This window comes from Littorina saxatilis, linkage group LG2, assembly GCF_037325665.1.
Source record: "Littorina saxatilis isolate snail1 linkage group LG2, US_GU_Lsax_2.0, whole genome shotgun sequence".
Taxonomy (NCBI): Eukaryota; Metazoa; Mollusca; class Gastropoda; order Littorinimorpha; family Littorinidae; genus Littorina; species Littorina saxatilis.
The window spans coordinates 40191998-40210889 of record NC_090246.1 but is presented as its reverse complement, the minus strand read 5'-3'; the positions used below and the strand labels follow the sequence as shown (position 1 = coordinate 40210889).

Below are 18892 nucleotides of genomic sequence, written 5' to 3'. Positions count from 1 at the left end.
AAATAACCTATAACTAGCCCTCGAGATTTCAAAAAAAATATAACAAATAGTTTTCTTTTCGTGGAAGTTGATAATTTCACTTATTTTCACTCTGTTTTTGATAAGCTTCTTTAGTTTCCTAGTGTGCTTCAAATAATGCTCTCATCAACCCGAAACAGATAAATCTAAAGCATCTTTTAATTAGTCTGACTTGCACACTAAGTTGTATCATGTTATTTTGAAGTATTGGGGGCTTTGTACAGTGATTCGTGAAGGCCGCTTTACTGGTCCATATTAGGAGCCTGGGCGCCTAATATGGACCATTTGTGATTTTTTTCTGTATTTAATTTTTGCTGAATGTCTATCAAAGCTATTTTACTCTAATTAGGCCCAACGGTTAACCAAAGAGAGGACTACCAAACACAAAATGAAACTTCTTCGCAAGAAAACAAACTAGTTATCAGCATGAAACAAAAAGTGGTCCATATTAGGAGCCCTTCCCCACCCCCTCTCTCTCATGCGCTCTTTCTTTGGTCTCTCAGAGATTTAAGGCTATCATGATGTCATGAAGATTGCCCAACAATTAGCTTGAAATAGCTTATCTAACAAGGCATCTCCACACAAAATTCACCTCACCCTCACGATCACATTACCCGCTATTACGAGCTAGTCGTGTGACAGAGAGTTTTCTTGCACACGAGACTGTAGATGTTTCACGACGGCTTTAGCCGGAGTGAAACAGCAGCAGTCGAGTGTGCAAGAACACTCTCTGTCACACGACTAGCTCGTAATGGCGATTATGTCTCACAGCTTCAACAGAGGAGAGAACAAACACGTTTTGACCATATCGTCTTTTGTTTCATCTTTATCGACCAAGACCGAAGGCCGCGGTTGATAAATATGTGACAAAAGGCGATACCCTGATAGCATGCTAACGTTAATTTAACGTTAATTTAACGTTATATTATGGTTAGATTAACGTTAAATTAACGTTAGATTAACGTTAAATGTTAACGTTAATTTAACGTTTTATCACATGAGCAAATTAACGTTAAATTAACGTTAGCGGTAAACGTTAAATTAACGTTTACCGCTAACGTTAATTTAACGTTAATTTAACGTTAGCATGCTAACTGGGTATGCTCCCCGAGAACCAACACAAAAATGTTGGTATGACAACAAGCCACCAAAAATCGTTTTTGTCATCATATTGGCAGTGCAACAAAATGCACAATAACCCACAGGGAGACGAATATTTAGAATCCAATTCCAGGCCGCAAAGCTGCGTCACAGTAGTTCGAGGTAACACGTCAAACTTGTCTGTGACGTCAAACGTAGCTTGTTGACGCTTTTCGTCCAGTCTGAAAATGTACAGAGCTGCGGTCATAATTATGTGTGAATTCAGAAAGTTTTGAGCGTATTCCTTTTCTTTTAAGTGTTTTATGACTTTTCGTTGTGGATTTTGCGATTACAGAGATAAGTTGCAAATTGACCATGAGTCGCCGCGGTAATTATCAACATGGATTGGGTCTTTGAGAGTGAATGCTTACAATCGTTGTCCTCGGAAACACGAATCCAAAGCCGCGATGGTTCCACATTTCAAACAATCAGCCTGATTGGATTTTACTTTGACAATCCACGTTTCACATGAAAGCTCAAACCCATTCACCACCTCGATTTATTGCATGGGGAACATGAGATTTATTCCCCAGCTGGTAATGAATGAAAACTCGTGAAAATGATGACAATACTTTTATTTATCTTACCATACCTTGCATGTACTATCTATCCTTACCTCCCTTTACCTTAACCTACCTTACCTTACCTCACTTATTTTACCCAACAATACCGATGTTACCAATGTGCCCCAGGATCGATTTTACTCTAGCTAAGCATAGCATGGCATAGCATATAATATGCCATACCATAATGTACCATACCTTACCTACCATACCGTATCTTACCTTACCTTACCATACCATACCATTCCAAACTATACCTTTACCTTCCCTTACGTTAACATACCATACCATACCATACCATACCATACCATACCACACCACACCACACCATACCATACCATACCATACCATACCATACCACACCATACCATACCATACCATACCATACTACCCCAAACCACACCACACCACACCACACCACACCACTCAACACCACACCACACCACACCCTACCTCACATTACCTTCCCACGGTATTTTATAGGTGTCTATGGGGTAAAGTCCACTCTTACCAATGCCCCATGAGGACGATGTTCAACCCCTCCTTGAGTTTGTGCGACTGGTCGCGGAACGTGCAATGTGTGAACGGACGACGTCCCACATCGTTAGATCCTGCAACAACGACCAGGCCCGACACGACGACGTCAACAGCCACGACCACCGCCTCACGAAATTCTGCGTCAGGTGATACGCCAATTAGACAATTACTTTATCACGTCAATCACAAGCCTATAGACTTACAAGCGATTTACACTACCTATTGCCTCCATCGACGCCTGTTTGCAACGACCCGGGTTGCTTGCCCTTACATAATAAGCCAAATATAGGGCGTCATCACACCAAAGAAACTATTAATTGTTCCCAATCAAGAGGGAATTTTGGGTAGGAAAATCTTATTTTGTGTGAAATGACGCCAGTGCCCTTCTGCGGTTGGTCGATGCTGTTTTACTGGTTTAAAGTTTTAAATTATTTTTCATTGTTTAAACCTTTTGTCAAATCATTCGACCACCAATCTATCCTTACCTCAATAGAACCAAATTGCGTCGGACGTCCGAGAGGCGCCATGTTTCGCGACCCAAACGTCTGCTCCAGCTACTACTGGTGCATCCACGGGAACCCCCTCCGCCGCGACTGCCCCCCTGGTCTCGTCTTCAACAACGATGCCACGAGATGCGATTGGCCCTCCAACGTCAACTGCAACGACAACTCTCGGCCGGCCACAGCTAGGCCAACAGCTAAGCCCACCAGTGGAACAACAACTCGGAGAGTGACGGTGAGGCCGGGTACGTCCGCCACTACTACTGCTACATATACTACGAAACGAACGGCGACTGGCGAAGTTAGGCCTACAGGGACAAAGCCTACGGGTGTCGCTCCAACACCAGGATCGGGTGAGTGCATGATTACAAATGTTAAAGACTCAGTCTGCCTCAAATGGTTTACAGAACGATTTAAATCTTCTCACGAAAAAAAAGAAGATCTAACCTTATGGAACACACTAGCAATAGCATTTAACAGCATTAACTTAGGCAAATAAGAAATCAATTAAATTAGACTGTCTTTCAGTCTGTCTGTCTGTCGTTATGTCCGTCTGTCTGTCTGTCTGTCGATCCCTCTCTCTCCTTTTCTCCTTCTTTCTCTCTCTCTCTCTCTCTCTCTCTCTCTCTCTCTCTCTCTCTCTCTCTCTCTCTCTCTCTCTCTCTCTCTCTCTCTTTTTTGTTGTTGTTGATATTTTGTTTCAAATGATCAAATGATCAAATTTGAAGGCAAAGCCCTGCAAGGGACCTTTGTCGCCGAATAAAGACTGTTTAGTATAGAAATCGTACGAGAAGTGTCAACCATGCATATCAATTTCCAGAACATGTCCTCAAGCAATACATTGTTTTTATTTTTTTAAATGTGCACATTGCAGGTTGCGCTCGTCGCGTGTGTTATTACACAAACTGGTCTCAGTACAGACCCGAAGGCGCTAAATACTTTCCGGAAGATATCGACCCTTCACTCTGCAGTCACATGATCTACTCTTTTGCCAAGCTGAATGGAAACAATCTGACAGCGTTTGAATGGAACGACGAAACCACGCCTTGGATGAAAGGGATGTAGGTTTTCCTTGTGAAATCATAATTGTGTGTTTTGGGATTGGGGTAGAATTGATAGAAGATAGATAAGGAGGAGAAAAAGGACGTGTGTTTTTATGCACCACGTTAAAACTTCATACAGGTCATGACGTGCGCATGCGTGTGCGCCCCACTTTGAAATGCGTTTAGAACAAAACTAAACAAACACAAGACTAAAGCTAATGCACAAACTGATAATTATATGTATAATTAAATATAAATATATATATATGGCACGGCCATTGAAAATGGAAGGCAATACTGTCCGAAAATGTCGACCGAAAGCATCTTGTTTTCTTCGACAAAGGACAAATATGACCGGATTATGCACATTTTGCACAATCAATGTCACTTGAAAAAAAGGTGACATCTAACTAATATTGTGCAATTACATCACTGGTTACTGCGCTTTGGGTAAAATTCAAAAACAGTGTCGCAAATTCAAGTAAAGTGATACACGGTACATGTGCCAAACTTTAAAGACAGAGAAAACACCATGAGTGTGTTGAAACTTATGCAGAATCATGGTGAAAAGCGCCAAGCGGTAATTTTAAATCTTAAATTCGATCCATTTCGTCAAGATAAGATAAGATGAAAAAGACGTTAATGACCACTTCCATAAAACAACTTGTAAAGCCTGTCCTTAACTATGAGAAGTCTACTAAGCGAAGTATACTTTGTGAAGCTGGCCGCACAAAGCTTTCAGTAAAAAGTCTTCGCGAAGTCGTCATCGGGCTTAACTTAGGTCCGCCTTAACTCTTTTCTTTCGGGTCCACGTAAAAGGGACATAACCAAATTGTGAACTTTTGACTGACAAGGTTTATTAGGGAAAAGGTACTTGAGTTAACAAAGTCGAGTTCAAGATTACCCAATTTCCCTCTTGTTCATTCCTTGGCAGGTACGAACGGTTCAACGACATGAAGAGCGGCACGAACGTGAAGACTCTCCTTGCTGTGGGAGGTTGGAATTTGGGATCTGCCCCTTTCACCAAGATGGTGGCCACCGCGCAGAGTCGGCAGGCCTTCGCCGACCAATCGCTGTCCTTCCTCAAGTCACGTGGCTTCGACGGCCTTGACCTAGACTGGGAGTACCCTGCAAACCGCGGCAGTCCGGCTGAAGACAAGGGGAAGTTTACTCTCTTGGTTAAGGTAGAGATTCTTTGTTGGTTTGATCATTGACTTGTGTGAAATGTCGTCTTTGTAAACATGCACTAAATATGAAGTCGATTTGATCTTCCATTGTCATGCACTTCCAAACCTAAGGCAACGATTCCTTTCTTACAAATAATTCGATAGCTTGTGCTCTTTAATTCGTTTTGCTCAGAGCATTCGGGAATGAAAGCACTGTTAAGAATCTGTCCTGTTCTTGCTTTGGCTAACTTTCATGCCTCGTATTTATGAGCAGTCAGTTTTCCGTAGACTGGAGAACTAGGATTATGATATTGTTTTTTTCTGTGTGAATAGCATTATCAACAACAATTACAATAATAGCAATAATAGAAAGAAAAACAGACAAAAAAACAACCAACATGCAACATACCAACCAACCAAAAACATGCATTTCAATCAGTATTATACTATTGATCATCTTATCATCTTTGTTTTTGAATTTGATAATCTTACCTAAGTGTTGCCTCAGTTTGTGCATCTGTTATCTAGCATAAGCCAGGAACATCTTTGCTACAGTTCATACGCGACTGCAAACGAGAAAAAAAAAGTAGGGTCCTTCCAAGTTTAATTTTGTTACACAAGCATTAGCAACAAAAGAGCAGAAGCAAAAAGCAAAATACACGCACATTACCCGTACACCACAGAAGGTTTTCAGTTAATACAACTGTTTTGCGGTTCTGTCGAATATTTACCCCTTGACTGCCACAATACGTGTGAGGTACTTTGTTTGTGATGATAGAGAAAAAGAATACCATGATAAGGAAAACAATCGCTGCATATTGCCATTTGAAGTGTGACAAGATGATTGCCTCCCCCGGGGACCAATTTCTCAAATGTATACAGTTTAATTGTTATACCTTGCTTGTTGTGATTTTAACTTCATTTTTTGTTTACTAACTTCTTACGGCAGTCAAGTTTTTTGTTAGCGCATTCTATTCTGTGCACTTGTGCAGCAACTGCGAGAGACCTACAACAGAGACGCCGCCAACAATGGAGGGTCGCCACTGTTACTGTCTGCTGCTGTTGCAGCTGGTAAATCCAAAATTGACACCGCCTACGACGTTGTAGAGATCTCAAAGTGAGTATTTGCCACGAGTTCTACCTGTGAAAAGGGAAACAGGGGAACAAAAACATGGGTATTAACCATTACACGACCAATGCTGTTTTTGAGTCACTTGAGAAAAAGTGACTCTATGTAATCGGTCAGTGTTAGTCTGTCCGGCCGGCCGTCCGGCCGGCCGGCCGGCCGTCCGTAGACACCACCTTAACGTTGGACTTTTCTCGGAAACTATCAAAGCGATCGGGCTCATATTTTGTTTAGTCGTGACCTCCAATGACCTCTACACTTTAACGATGGTTTCGTTGACCTTTGACCTTTTTCAAGGTCACAGGTCAGCGTCAAAGGAAAAATTAGACATTTTATATCTTTGACAAAGTTCATCGGATGTGATTGAAACTTTGTAGGATTATTCTTTACATCAAAGTATTTACATCTGTAGCCTTTTACGAACGTTATCAGAAAAACAAGGGAGATAACTAGCCTTTTCTGTTCGGCAACACACAACTTAACGTTGGGCTTTTCTCGGAAACTATAAAAGTGACCGGGCTCAAATTTTATGTGAACGTGACTCATTGTGTTGTGAATAGCAATTTCTTCCTGTCCATCTGATGCCTCATATAATATTCAGAACTGCGAAAGTGACTCGATCGAGCGTTTGCTCTTCTTGTTAATGTTGACACTAAACGTTTAGGGCTATAGGGTTAGGGCATAAGGCTTGCGCAAAATATATTACAATTAAAATAATAATAACAAAAAGGAAAAACAACTGTATCGATGCTTACGATCGAAAACTTGATTACCATGTTGGCACGACAACGTAAAACGTTCGATGAACATTTTGACTTTCAAACATTTCTCCAGACAGGGCTAAAAATCCTTTTCATGACAGGTCAGTTTTTTTCCCCTGTTTCACATCTTTGCATTATCAACGTAATGAGCTACGTACGACATATTTATTTAACTGTTTCACATATCTCGACAGTATCAACTTGATGATTTACAAAATTACGACATTTGTTTGAATTGTTTCAAATATCTCCACAGTATCAACCTTTATGAGCTACGACGTATTCTTCACTGTTTCAGACACCTTGACTTTATCAACCTAATGAGCTACGACCTTCACGGGAGCTGGGAGCCACAGACCGGTCATCAGAGTGCCCTCTACCAGGACACTGGCGAGACCGCGCCGGAGAGCTACCTCAATGTGGTAAAGATTATTGTTTTTAAATTGTGATATAACGTATAATCATTAGAACAGGGTTTTTTCATGGGCGAAGGCTGGATGTAAAAGCGCAAGAGCACATGTTTTCCAATACCATCACCCTCGTTTATAAAGAGTATTCCTGTCTTACCTCAAGTTACACTGCTGCGCCATGCAATGCGACCAAAGCTAAAGCATTCTGCCTGAAGCCTGATATTAATTGGGCGAAGTGTTTTCGCGAAGTCTGCTTCACGAAACTCGCTGCCTGATACTTTCGTACTACGTTTTCTGTACAAAAAATCTTCGCGAAGTCTTCCCAAAGTCAACTTCAATTCAGGAAAGACTTTACAGTGGGCCCTGATGACCGATGCACATCAACGATGACAACGACTACTACGATAAAGTTGACGAAAATAATCTCCTCGTCATCTGTATCAACGTTTCTTTCCCCCCAGGACTGGGCGGCGCGATACTGGGCGTCCAAAGGCTGCCCCAAACACAAGCTGGTGATCGGAATCCCCACCTATGGTCGCAGCTTCACCCTTCAGTCCACCGCCAGCACCGGGGTCGGCGCTCCGACAAGAGGGGCCGGTACGCGTGGTCAGTTCACTCGTGAAGCAGGATTCCTGTCCTACTATGAGGTGAGAGAGAAGGGGGAGGTCCGGTAGCTCCGTTGGTAGAGCATGTGTACTGGACTTGTCACGGGTCGCGGGTTAGAATCGAGGCCGGGACGGACACTGACGAGTCAACTTAATGTGCAGACTCTGAGACGGTATCAGCTAGTGTCCCAACCTCGTGTCACCACTGTGGCACGTGAAAGACCTCGGTCATTCTGCAAAAATGTGCAGGTGGCTAATAACACCTAGACACGCATAGGCTACTCCTGGGTAGCTCGACTCAGTTGCTGCTAGCTTTCAACTGGGAGGAAGCGACCCGAATTTCACAGTGATGGAGAAATTAAGTAATGAACATTTTTTTTTAAATTAAAGGAGGAGAAGGGGGATGAGAGAGAGAGAGAGGGGGGAGGGGGGCAGGTGCGCCTAATAGACTCACATGTATACATACGGTGCCATGCTATGCTAAATTTCTATTTTTGTCCCCAGAATAAGAATCTATTTGGGACATGAGGTGGTTGTACGCTAAGAATACGGTGCCTTACCTTACTATATGCTTTATCACAGGTGAGCTGTTCCCTGTTACTGGTGTGGAAAATGAACGCCACGGCACAGGTGCACTGGCAAGTCTAAGAAAGTGCCTTGCCCTACTCAAGACTCAAGACTCAAAATGTTACTGTCCTTATAAAAACAAGGGAAATTGCCATGCAGTGTCGGGCGGTTACCTGTGTCTGTATGCGTTTTCACAGGTGTACTGTTCCCTGTTCCAAGTATAGGATGAACGCCACGGCACATGTGCGCTGGAAAGTCAAAGAAAGTGTCTTGCCTTACCTGTGTCTGTATGCTTTATTGCAGGTGTACTGTTCCTAGGATGAACGCCACAGCACAGGTGCACTAGATAAACAAAGAAGGTGCTTTACCTTACCTGTGTATGTTTGCTTTATCACAGGTGTACTGTTCCTTGTTACAGGTGTGTAAGTTGCGCCACAGCACAGGTGCGCTGGATAAACAAAGAAGGTGCCTTACCTTACCTGTGTATGTATGCTTTATCACAGGTGTACCGTTCCTTGTTACAAGTGTGCAGGATGAACGCAACAGCACTGATGCACTGGATAGTCAAAGGTGCCTTACTGGTGTATCACAGGTGTACTGTTTCCTGTTACAGGTGTGTAGGATGAACGCCACGGCACAGGTGCGCCGAATAGAATCTCAGAATGTGCCTTACCTGGTGAAGGGGGACCAGTGGGTGGGCTATGACGATATCGACAGTGTCAGGGGAAAGGTGAGTATTTCGGATTGTGTTGAAAGTACTCTGTGTGTGCGGTTGGGATACGAGAGGGGGGGGGGGGAGGGGGGGGGGGGAGGTAATTTGATCTATTTGAAAGAGATTGGACTTGACTGCACTGGTAATCGAGGTCAACACTCCATGATTGTTTGGCGGCAGAAATGGTCTTTGGTTTCGTTGTACAATTCGCCTCGTCCCTTCCGTTCAAGATATTTTGCGGCGTGAAAGCATAAAATCATTTTGACAAAAATGTGGCTTGAAAAGGGCTTGACAGTTTTGTGTTTTGCAAATAAACAAAACGTTTGGAGAGCCGACGTACAGCCTTTTTATATTTAGTCAAGTTTTGTTATTCTTATGAAAAGTTGTTCACAACGCTTAGAGCGTGTAGGCTATACTGTAACATAATGCAGGGTTCCCCCAAATTGTGCATCCCTGCGTCCTTGACGCAAAAGAAGCCACAACAAAGGGGTAAAAAATATGCATAGAGTGAGTCCTGCGACGCACTAAACCCAAAAAGAGCGGGTCCTAAGACTCGCTAGATATCCGTTATTATAAACCTCCTGGTCTTCGCACTTTCAAACATTCAACTGAGGGGTCTTTTCGACCCCTGTAAATTTAAAGTTGTGGGTCCCGGTTTTTCCTTTAAGTGGAGCGTCTGTGTGGGGATCGGGGGGGGGGGGGGGAGGGTGGCTGCAGTGATTCTGAATTAAGTGGATCTGATTTATATCATTCGATGTGCAGGCTCGCTACGCGAAGGACAACGGCTATGGTGGAGTAATGACCTGGGCGCTGGACCTGGATGACTTCTCTGGAACATTTTGCGGTCAAGGAAAGTACCCGTTGTGGTCAGCCGTCAACAACGAATGCAGCAAATAGGAGGGAATCGGATGCTGTATGGCAATGCATACGTCGAGGCTCCCATTGGTGCACGTATAGCTAAGCCTGAAGTCGGAACTCCAGTATTTTCACAATGATCATAATGCCTAGCTTTTCTATAGCGCAAGTAAAGTACCCAGAGAGTAGCTCCAAGTGGTTTACAATTACAATGCCAGAATCATAATAAATAACAACAACAACAACAAAAAGCCTACAAATCGCGGAATAAAAGGAGGTAAAGTGGACTAACATACACAATCGTGATTTAAAAAAACAACAACACAAAAACACACACACACGTTCAAACACACATTCATGGATGTACACATTTCATAAGTGTTACGACAGGGAGGGGGAATAAAGGTCTGAAGCAAACAGGAATAACGATCATCATGAAGCTGGAATTCTAATATTTTGATAAGGTTTCGACAAGCAATAGCCGGTAGAAAATAGTGGTATAACCACACACAAAATAACTATCATCCTGAAGCTGGAACTCCGACATTTTGGTAAGCGTTTCGACAAACAATAGCGGGAAAAAATTGGGTCTAACCAAAGAAGAATAACGACAACCCTAAAGCTAGAATTCTGACATTAATTTTGGTACGCCCTCTGAAAGTCAGTGCCTTTTTGGAGGAATTAGTGTCCTACAGGCATTGTTTGTCAGCCTCTCAAGGACAGGATCGCCAGAAGAAAGCAGAGGATTAAACCAAGACAGAGTAACAATACTCTCATGGTGCCGAAGATTCTGAAACATTGTCAGGCACAGTTTTCATATCCCATTGGCTCCTGCTGGCGTGAGGAAAATGAAATGTATATCAACGAAAAAGACCAAAGCAAGCTTTACATGACTGCTTACCTGTTAGTATTCCATCTGTGTGCGGCGATACTGTGCACCGAAGGCAGTATGTACGTGCTATTTGAAGTGGTTTGTTTGTTTGTTTGTTTTTGAAAACATGTCATGCTGTCATACAAGATACTAAACAGTGTCAGACTCTGATTCTGTGAATTTCCTCTATAAATTCTTTCAAAAACAGCCTGCAAAATTAATGTTGTTTTTTTGCATGACCGTCACATTTTGTTGAGATGAATAAGTTAATGACAAACTGTGCAATATATTGACGCGCAATCACATACAAACACACTAGCACGCACGCCGGCATGCACATTATTTAGACAATCTGATTATGGAGTTAGCCCAACATTTAGGAATGTTTTAAGAAATAAGACTAGTCATGACTGTTCGTTTAAGAATGTATGATTTTCTAACCCTCTTGATGTACATCAGAACTGTGACTACAAGACGAAATCCTGTAGAACGAAGTTAAAGGCACAGTAAGCCTCCCGTAAACCATCACAGATACGGTCAGACTTTTACACACAGTACAAACACCCTTTCATTTAAACACTCACCGATTGAGAACATCCTAGGTGCCCTCCGTAAAGAGCGAATTTTCAAAGAATTTATTTTTGCGTGGTTTATCTTACCCCTGAGCCATCGTGAACCCGTGTGATCCAGTTTCTCTTTTTCACAATGTAGTCGTTAGTTAGTCATTTGAATGCGACTCGATGTGAGCTTATCTACAATAGCACGTTTTTATGCACGAAACAAACGGCTGTGGTTCACAAGAACTCTAGCGATGGTTTTTGACTGTTGAGAGGAACGGTGATATGCATAAACCGTCGTCTGCTACGACCCTTGCGTGACCCTGCTTCCGGGCTTTTCTGTTTTCAAACTTTCACAACTTCGAATTGTACTGATCTTGTCTTGATGAAAAAAGAATTCTTTTATGATTAAAGAATGTTTGTGTAACAAGCTGTGAATTTATTATTTAGATTTTAAAAGTTAGGTCTAGCGCAAAATACACCACGGTCCAAAAACATTCTGATAATCATCGATCCACGGCTAAGGCCAGTTTGCATCGATAGAATGAGACCCTGAAAGTAACTCATTTTTGACCGGAGTTCAGGATGGGTCCAAAAAGTGTTCGAGACAATCTGCAAAATTAATTCTTTAAAAATTGCTCGCTCTTTACGTAGGCCACCTAGGATGTTCCCGTTTGGTGAGCGTTCAAATGGAAGGGTGTTTGTACTGTGTGTAAAAGCCTGACAGTATCTGTGATGGTTTACGGGAGGCTTACTGTCCGGGCGTGATTTCCGCCTATTGAATATTCAAAACAGCCAGCATCAAAACGAGGCGCCATTGCTGTACAGGACTCATCCACGAAAATAAATTCTTTAAAAATTTCTCACGCTCGACAGAAAGCAGCCAGGATGTTCCCGTTCGGTGAGCGTTCAAATGGAAGTATGCTTGTACTGTATGTAGACGCTCGGGGAGCTCAGTGATGGTTTACGGGAGGCTTACTGTGCCTTTAAGAAGTTAACAGCTTGTAGCGTTTTCAAGAACATCCTTACAGTCATGATGACAGTACAGAAATCAATTGCTATATACAGATTGTCACCCGAACACTATTTCCTCCTGATACCTTTGTGTCATATTGTTCGTCACGTTGCAAAGATGCGCGTTGATACATAACACCCACCCCCGCCCCTCACACTGTTTTAATTATGTATCACTTACATAGATTTGCAAGATCTATTATGCATCTTGTATGCTATTATAGATGTGTTTTGTGTGTGTGTGTGTATGCGTGTGTGTGTGTGTGTGTGTGTGTGTGTGTGTGTGTGTGTATGTATGTATGTGTGTGTGTGTGTGTGTGTGTGTGTGTGTGTGTGTGTGTGTGTGTGTGTGTGTGTGTGTGTGTGTGTTACGGGCTTTCAATCCCGAAGGCTGGTTCCGAGTAACTACGAACGTAATCGGAAGTTCCGATGTTTACCAAGTCAAAGAGCCGAGTCGAACACTATCCTTGCATCATCCAGAGATACTGTACAGATCTTTGTGTCATCTTTATGCAGAGCAGCTTCGGAGATTTAAACATGTTTGCTGTGTGCAACACATGTTCAACGACAACATCTAATACGGATATTTTGAATGTTTTGAAGGAACGAACTTCTTTTTCTTGTCGTGAAAAGCATGCACGCGTATAGGAGCCACAAACCGCATGCATACTGGCACACGCTGATGCTGGTGATTCTGACTGTACTGTTACAACTTAGATCTAACTGAACTTGATAACGTTAGATCTTCAGTGCTATTATTTTGTAGAAACTGAAAAGGCACTCGGAGTCCAGTAATTTTTATTTTTGTATTTTATGCAATTTGTATCGCGCACATATTTCAACACACGGATTCATGATAGTTCCTGGGTATGATATCCCCAGACGTTTTTCTCATTTTTTCGATAAATGTATTTTATGACGTCATATCCGGCTTTTTGTAAAAGTTGAGGCGGCACTGTCACACCTTCATTTTTCCATTAAATTGATTGAAATTTTGGCCAAGCAATCTTCGACGAAGGCCGGACTTCGGTATTGCATTATATATACATGTACACACAACAAACATTAAAAAAACCAGTTTCATTCTGTGAGTTAGACAGATTGACTGCGAACGCCAAGAACAAGAAGACAGATTGACTAAATGTAGTACTTTATCCTTATCTGTTGAAACATACAGCATACCTGTGTGGCTCATCCTCGTTCTCAAACTCTTCTTTCCACCTTTTCCTCAGTGACTGTTTGAAGAGGACGATAACTGATTCAATGGTGTACCTGGTATTGACAGATATGTTTTACATTATTGCAATTTTCAACGGTTTTTTTATCATTATTATTGTTATCATTATTATTATTATCATTATTATTATTATTGCAAATATATAGTGTGAATTACTTGTCAGTGGCCCAGACTTGCGTGCCGTCGGTTGGTCGAGGATGCTCCTATTACGCCCCTTTGAGAAACAAACGATATACCACATTCTTCTGAAATATAACGAAAATATTCATGAAATGTTATTTCGGAGTAATATTTGTGTATTTCTGTGCCTTAACGCGCGCACACTTACGCCCACTCGTGTCGAATAACAGATGGGCGAAAGAAAAAGGAAAAAGAAACAAGTCGCGTAAGGCGAAAATACAACATTTAGTCAAGTAGCTGTCGAACTCACAGAATGAAACTGAACGCAATGCTATTTTTCAGCAAGACCGTATACTCGTAGCATCGTCAGTCCACCGCTCATGGCAAAGGCAGTGAAATTGACAAGAAGAGCGGGGTAGTAGTTGCGCTAAGAAGGATAGCACGCTTTTCTGTACCTCTCTTTGTTTTAACTTTCTGAGCGTGTTTTTAATCCAAACATATCATATCTATATGTTTTTGGAATCAGGAACCGACAAGGAATAAGATGAAAGTGTTTTTAAATTGATTTGGACAATTTAATTTTGAATATATTTTTTATATATTTAATTTTCAGAGCTTGTTTTGAATCCAAATATAACATATTTATATGTTTTTGGAATCCGAAAATGATGGAGGATAAGATGAACGTAAATTTGGATAGTTTTATAATTTTTTTTTATTTTTTTTTTACAATTTTCAGATTTTTAATGACCAACGTCATTAATTAATTTTTAAGCCACCAAGCTGAAATGCAATACCGAAGTCCGGGCTTCGTCGAAGATTACTTGACCAACATTTCAACCAATTTGGTTGAAAAATGAGAACGCAGAAGAAGAAGAAGAAAAATGAGAGCGTGACAGTGCCGCCTCAACTTTCACGAAAAGCCGGATATGACGTCATAAAAGACATTTATGAAAAAAATGAAAAAAACGTCTGGGGATTTCATACCCAGGAACTCTCATATTTATATGTTTTTGGAATCAGCAAATGATGGAGAATAAGATGAATGTAAATTTGAATCGTTTTATAAAAAAAATATTTTGTTTACAATTTTCAGTTTTTTAATGACCAAAGTCATTAAGTAATTTTTAAGCCACCAAGCTGAAATGCAATACCGAAGTCCGGGCTTCGTCGAACATTACTTGACACAAATTTCAACCAATTTGGTTGAAAAATGAGGGCGTGACAGTGCCGCCTCCACTTTCACGAAAAGCCGGATATGACGTCATCAAAGACATTTATGAAACAAATGAAAAAAAAATGTGGGGATATCATACCCAGGAACTCTCATGTCAAATTTCATAAAGATCGGTCCAGTAGTTTGGTCTGAATCGCTCTACACGCACACACACACATACACACACACACATACACCACGACCCTCGTCTCGATTCCCCCCTCGATGTTAAAACATTTAGTCATAACTTGACTAAATGTAAAAAGGAGGGGGTTGGTGATAGGTCGGGAAATTATAGTCAGGGGTGCCCGTAAACAAGGTACAAGTTAAAGGAATGGGGGGGGGGGGGGGGGGGGATATAGGGGAAGCAACTAATCATACGGCATTGGTTGAATTGGAGCAGTTACTTCCCATTGACTTCTCTTGCCTCTGAGAGCGCAACAGTTCCCATTATCTACCTTTTCGCTCAGATTTTCAGCATTGTGTCTTCTCCTATCAAAGCCAGTCGCCGTGAACAATTCCAAAATAACAAAACAAAAAGTAGTTAAGACAGCAAGACGAATCAGCAGCAGCCACCTGCCTTCTCTCTGTTATCAGTTGCTTACATTCAGCATAATTATGACATAATATTATAAAGAACTAGCAGCTGAAGTCAAGACCCCTGCCGTGGATGTAAAACGTGACATGCCTTGGTGTGGCACTTGCTTGCTGTTTAAGTTGGACAATCTAGGCAAAATACAAGCTTATACATGATATGGGAAAGAAACAATGGTTATTGTTATTGCACGGGTTCAAATCATCGTATTATACACTTGGACCAGTTTTTAAACTATGTTGACTGGCACGGGGTCAGGAAATGTGGAATGGCCACATGTTTGTGTTCTTGTGCTTTTCTGCAGCAGTATCTCACTCTCTCTAATCGTCATTGATCTCTTTCTTATCCACATAAATCTGTAAAATCAAAATCAAAAATATATCATCAAAGAACTTATTTTTTTGCAGATCTGGGGAAAAAAGAACCAATCTACTGCACAGAATGAAACATTATGATCCGGAAACAGCATTTCAGGGCAGAAGGGATAACATTATAATTTGAACTAGCAATCAAGAAAACACACAGTCATAATTATGTGGGAGGGTTATCACATAACACGTCTACAGCGCAATAGAATATCAAGCGCATGCCTCCCAGAAAAAGAAACAAATCGCGTAAGGCGAAAATACAACATTTAGTCAAGTAGCTGTCGAACTCACAGAATGAAACTGAACGCAATGCCATTTTTCAGCAAGATCGTATACTCGTAGCATCGTCAGTCCAACGCTCATGGCAAAGGCAGTGAAATTGACAAGAAGAGCGGGGTAGTAGTTGGGCTAAGAAGGATAGCACGCTTTTCTGTACCTCTCTTTGTTTTAACTTTCTGAGCGTGTTTTTAATCCAAACATATCATTATGGGGGCGAGGACGCCCCCATTCTATACGGATAGTTTCGAGGTTGACCATGGGCAGCGCCATTTTGTTGTGAAATACGTCATCAGTTTGTGTACACAGGAAGTTGTGACATCCGTCACCCTATGGGAGGGGTGACGTCAAAATTGTTCATCTGTAGAAAGTTGTGAAATCCGTCACCCTATGGGAGGGGTGACGTCAAAATTGGTCATCACAGAGTTTGTGTAACACAGGAAGTTGTGAAATACGTCACCCTATGGGAGGGGTGACGTCAAAATTGTTCAACAAAAACATGATATGTCGCATTGTGCAGGGTCAACTGCAACAAACTCAAACCGAGCCATTCATACCTAGCTGTATTTGAGTGACTTATATACCCGACATTTTTATTTCTTATTTTTAGCACAGGTGTAGGAAAAATCATGAACCAAAATGTTATTTATTTTCTAATTTAACATTTTTTTTACAAATATGACCATGGTCTTTTAAACATACAGTGACATTAAACATTGTTATGTTAAAAAAAAGAAAAAAGAAAAAAAGCTTTTGTGCACAAATCAGAAAATACATTGTACATTTTACCTACAGGCCAAACCGTGAGTGTCTGTGGCAAAGCCCGACCCAGGAAATTGCACTGATTTTATATTTAGATCAGAGAGAAATTGTCAAGAACAGGCGCTTGCATTTGGATGTGTCCAATGATAGTAGGTTTGGTTGTGATCAATCAGAATAATGTAGGAATAAAAATGTATGACAGTTTAGTATGATGACATGTAATTCACATATGCTGAAATATGATATTATACATCATGTAATATTATTATGGCTGTTGCCATGACCATGAAACCCAACAAAGGTTTAATGTAATGTAATTCAAAATACCAAAACCGAGCACCTATTAATCTCGTCTTTGCGCGTGAAGATTGAGGCCGTCTGCCAGTAGCGGTTAGGTCATACAGTGGAACCCCTCTCTAGCGACCTTTAAAATGTTGACAAAAATCGGTCCTTGTGGAGGGGGGTCCTTACAGAGGGAGGGGGGCGGAGTCAGGGGGCCACAAAGAAAGTCAGATTTAAAAAAAAAAAGAAAACAGAGAAGTTTGAGTTGCTGACGACCGTTCTCTCTGAAAGCAAACTGCTTCGATTTCATGTTTGTCCTTGGTGTCCACCAGTTCTGGTGCATGTACTACCCTGGCCAAGTTTCCTCTCAAGACATCAAAGAGACCGCCCCAGTATACTCTACAGCCTCTGGGCGAACCACCTCTCATAGCTAAAACTGGGTCAATGACCCCTGGGAAGAAGGTCAGTGTCTATAAAAATTTTACTCCTAGGCCTGCGGCCAGGGGGGGGGGGGAGTATACCGGTACCATTTGAGAATCAGACCAAATGAGAATTGAACCATTTGAGAACATCCTTTTTTTTCAATCACTACATCGAAGGCCTGCGGCCCGGGGTTCACATGGGTTGGTTTGTTCGTTTGTTTCAAACCCACACCCATATACACACATTTCCCATTTAAACCATTTGTCGGCCCCCTGTCGATATTTATCGACTAAGTTCCTTGTATCTATATGTTTTTGGAATCAGGAACCGACAAGGAATAAGATGAAAGTGTTTTTAAATTGATTTCGACAATTTAATTTTGATAATAATTTTTATATATTTAATTTTCAGAGCTTGTTTTGAATCCAAATATAACATATTTATATGTTTTTGGAATCAGAAAATGATGGAAAATAAGATGAACGTAAATTTGGATCGTTTTATAAATTTTTATTATTTTTTACAATTTTCAGATTTTTGATGACCAAAGTCATCAATTAATTTTTAAGCCACCAAGCTGAAATGCAATACCAAAGTCCGGGCTTCGTCGAAGATTACTTGACCAAAATTTCAACCAATTTGGTTGAAAAATGAGAGCGTGACAGTGCCGCCTCAACTTTCACGAAAAGCCGGATATGACGTCATCAAAGACATTTATGAAAAAAATGAAAAAAACGTCTGGGGATTTCATACCCAGGAACTCTCATGTCAAATTTCATAAAGATCGGTCCAGTAGTTTAGTCTGAATCGCTCTACACACACACACACACACAGACACACACACACACACACACACACACACACACACACACACACACGCACACACACACACACACACGCACATACACCACGACCCTCGTCTCGATTCCCCCTCTACGTTAACATTTAGTCAAAACTTGACTAAATGTAACAAGTCGCGTAAGGCGAAAATACAACATTTAGTCAAGTAGCTGTCGAACTCACAGAATGAAACTGAACGCAATGCCATTTTTCAGCTAGACCGTATACTCGTAGCATCGTCAGTCCACCGCTCATGGCAAAGGCAGTGAAATTGACAAGAAGAGCGGGGTACGTAGTAGTTGCGCTAAGAAGGATAGCACGCTTTTCT

At 41.4% G+C, this 18892-nt stretch overlaps 1 protein-coding gene across 1 annotated transcript in view; it reads left to right on the top strand.

Annotated features, from left to right (window-relative positions):
• LOC138958988 (chitinase-3-like protein 1) overlaps window positions 1–12666 on the top strand; it is a 33329-nt gene extending 20663 nt beyond the window's left edge. Inside the window, exons 5-13 of the mRNA XM_070330336.1 lie at window positions 2205–2404; window positions 2752–3111; window positions 3633–3819; window positions 4736–4985; window positions 5960–6084; window positions 7153–7276; window positions 7726–7911; window positions 9050–9166; window positions 9911–12666. Coding sequence (XP_070186437.1) covers window positions 2205–2404; window positions 2752–3111; window positions 3633–3819; window positions 4736–4985; window positions 5960–6084; window positions 7153–7276; window positions 7726–7911; window positions 9050–9166; window positions 9911–10045 — 1684 coding nt within the window. The 3' untranslated portion in view covers window positions 10046–12666. The remainder of the gene's footprint in view (window positions 1–2204; window positions 2405–2751; window positions 3112–3632; window positions 3820–4735; window positions 4986–5959; window positions 6085–7152; window positions 7277–7725; window positions 7912–9049; window positions 9167–9910) is intronic.
• Window positions 12667–18892: the final 6226 nt, after the last annotated feature.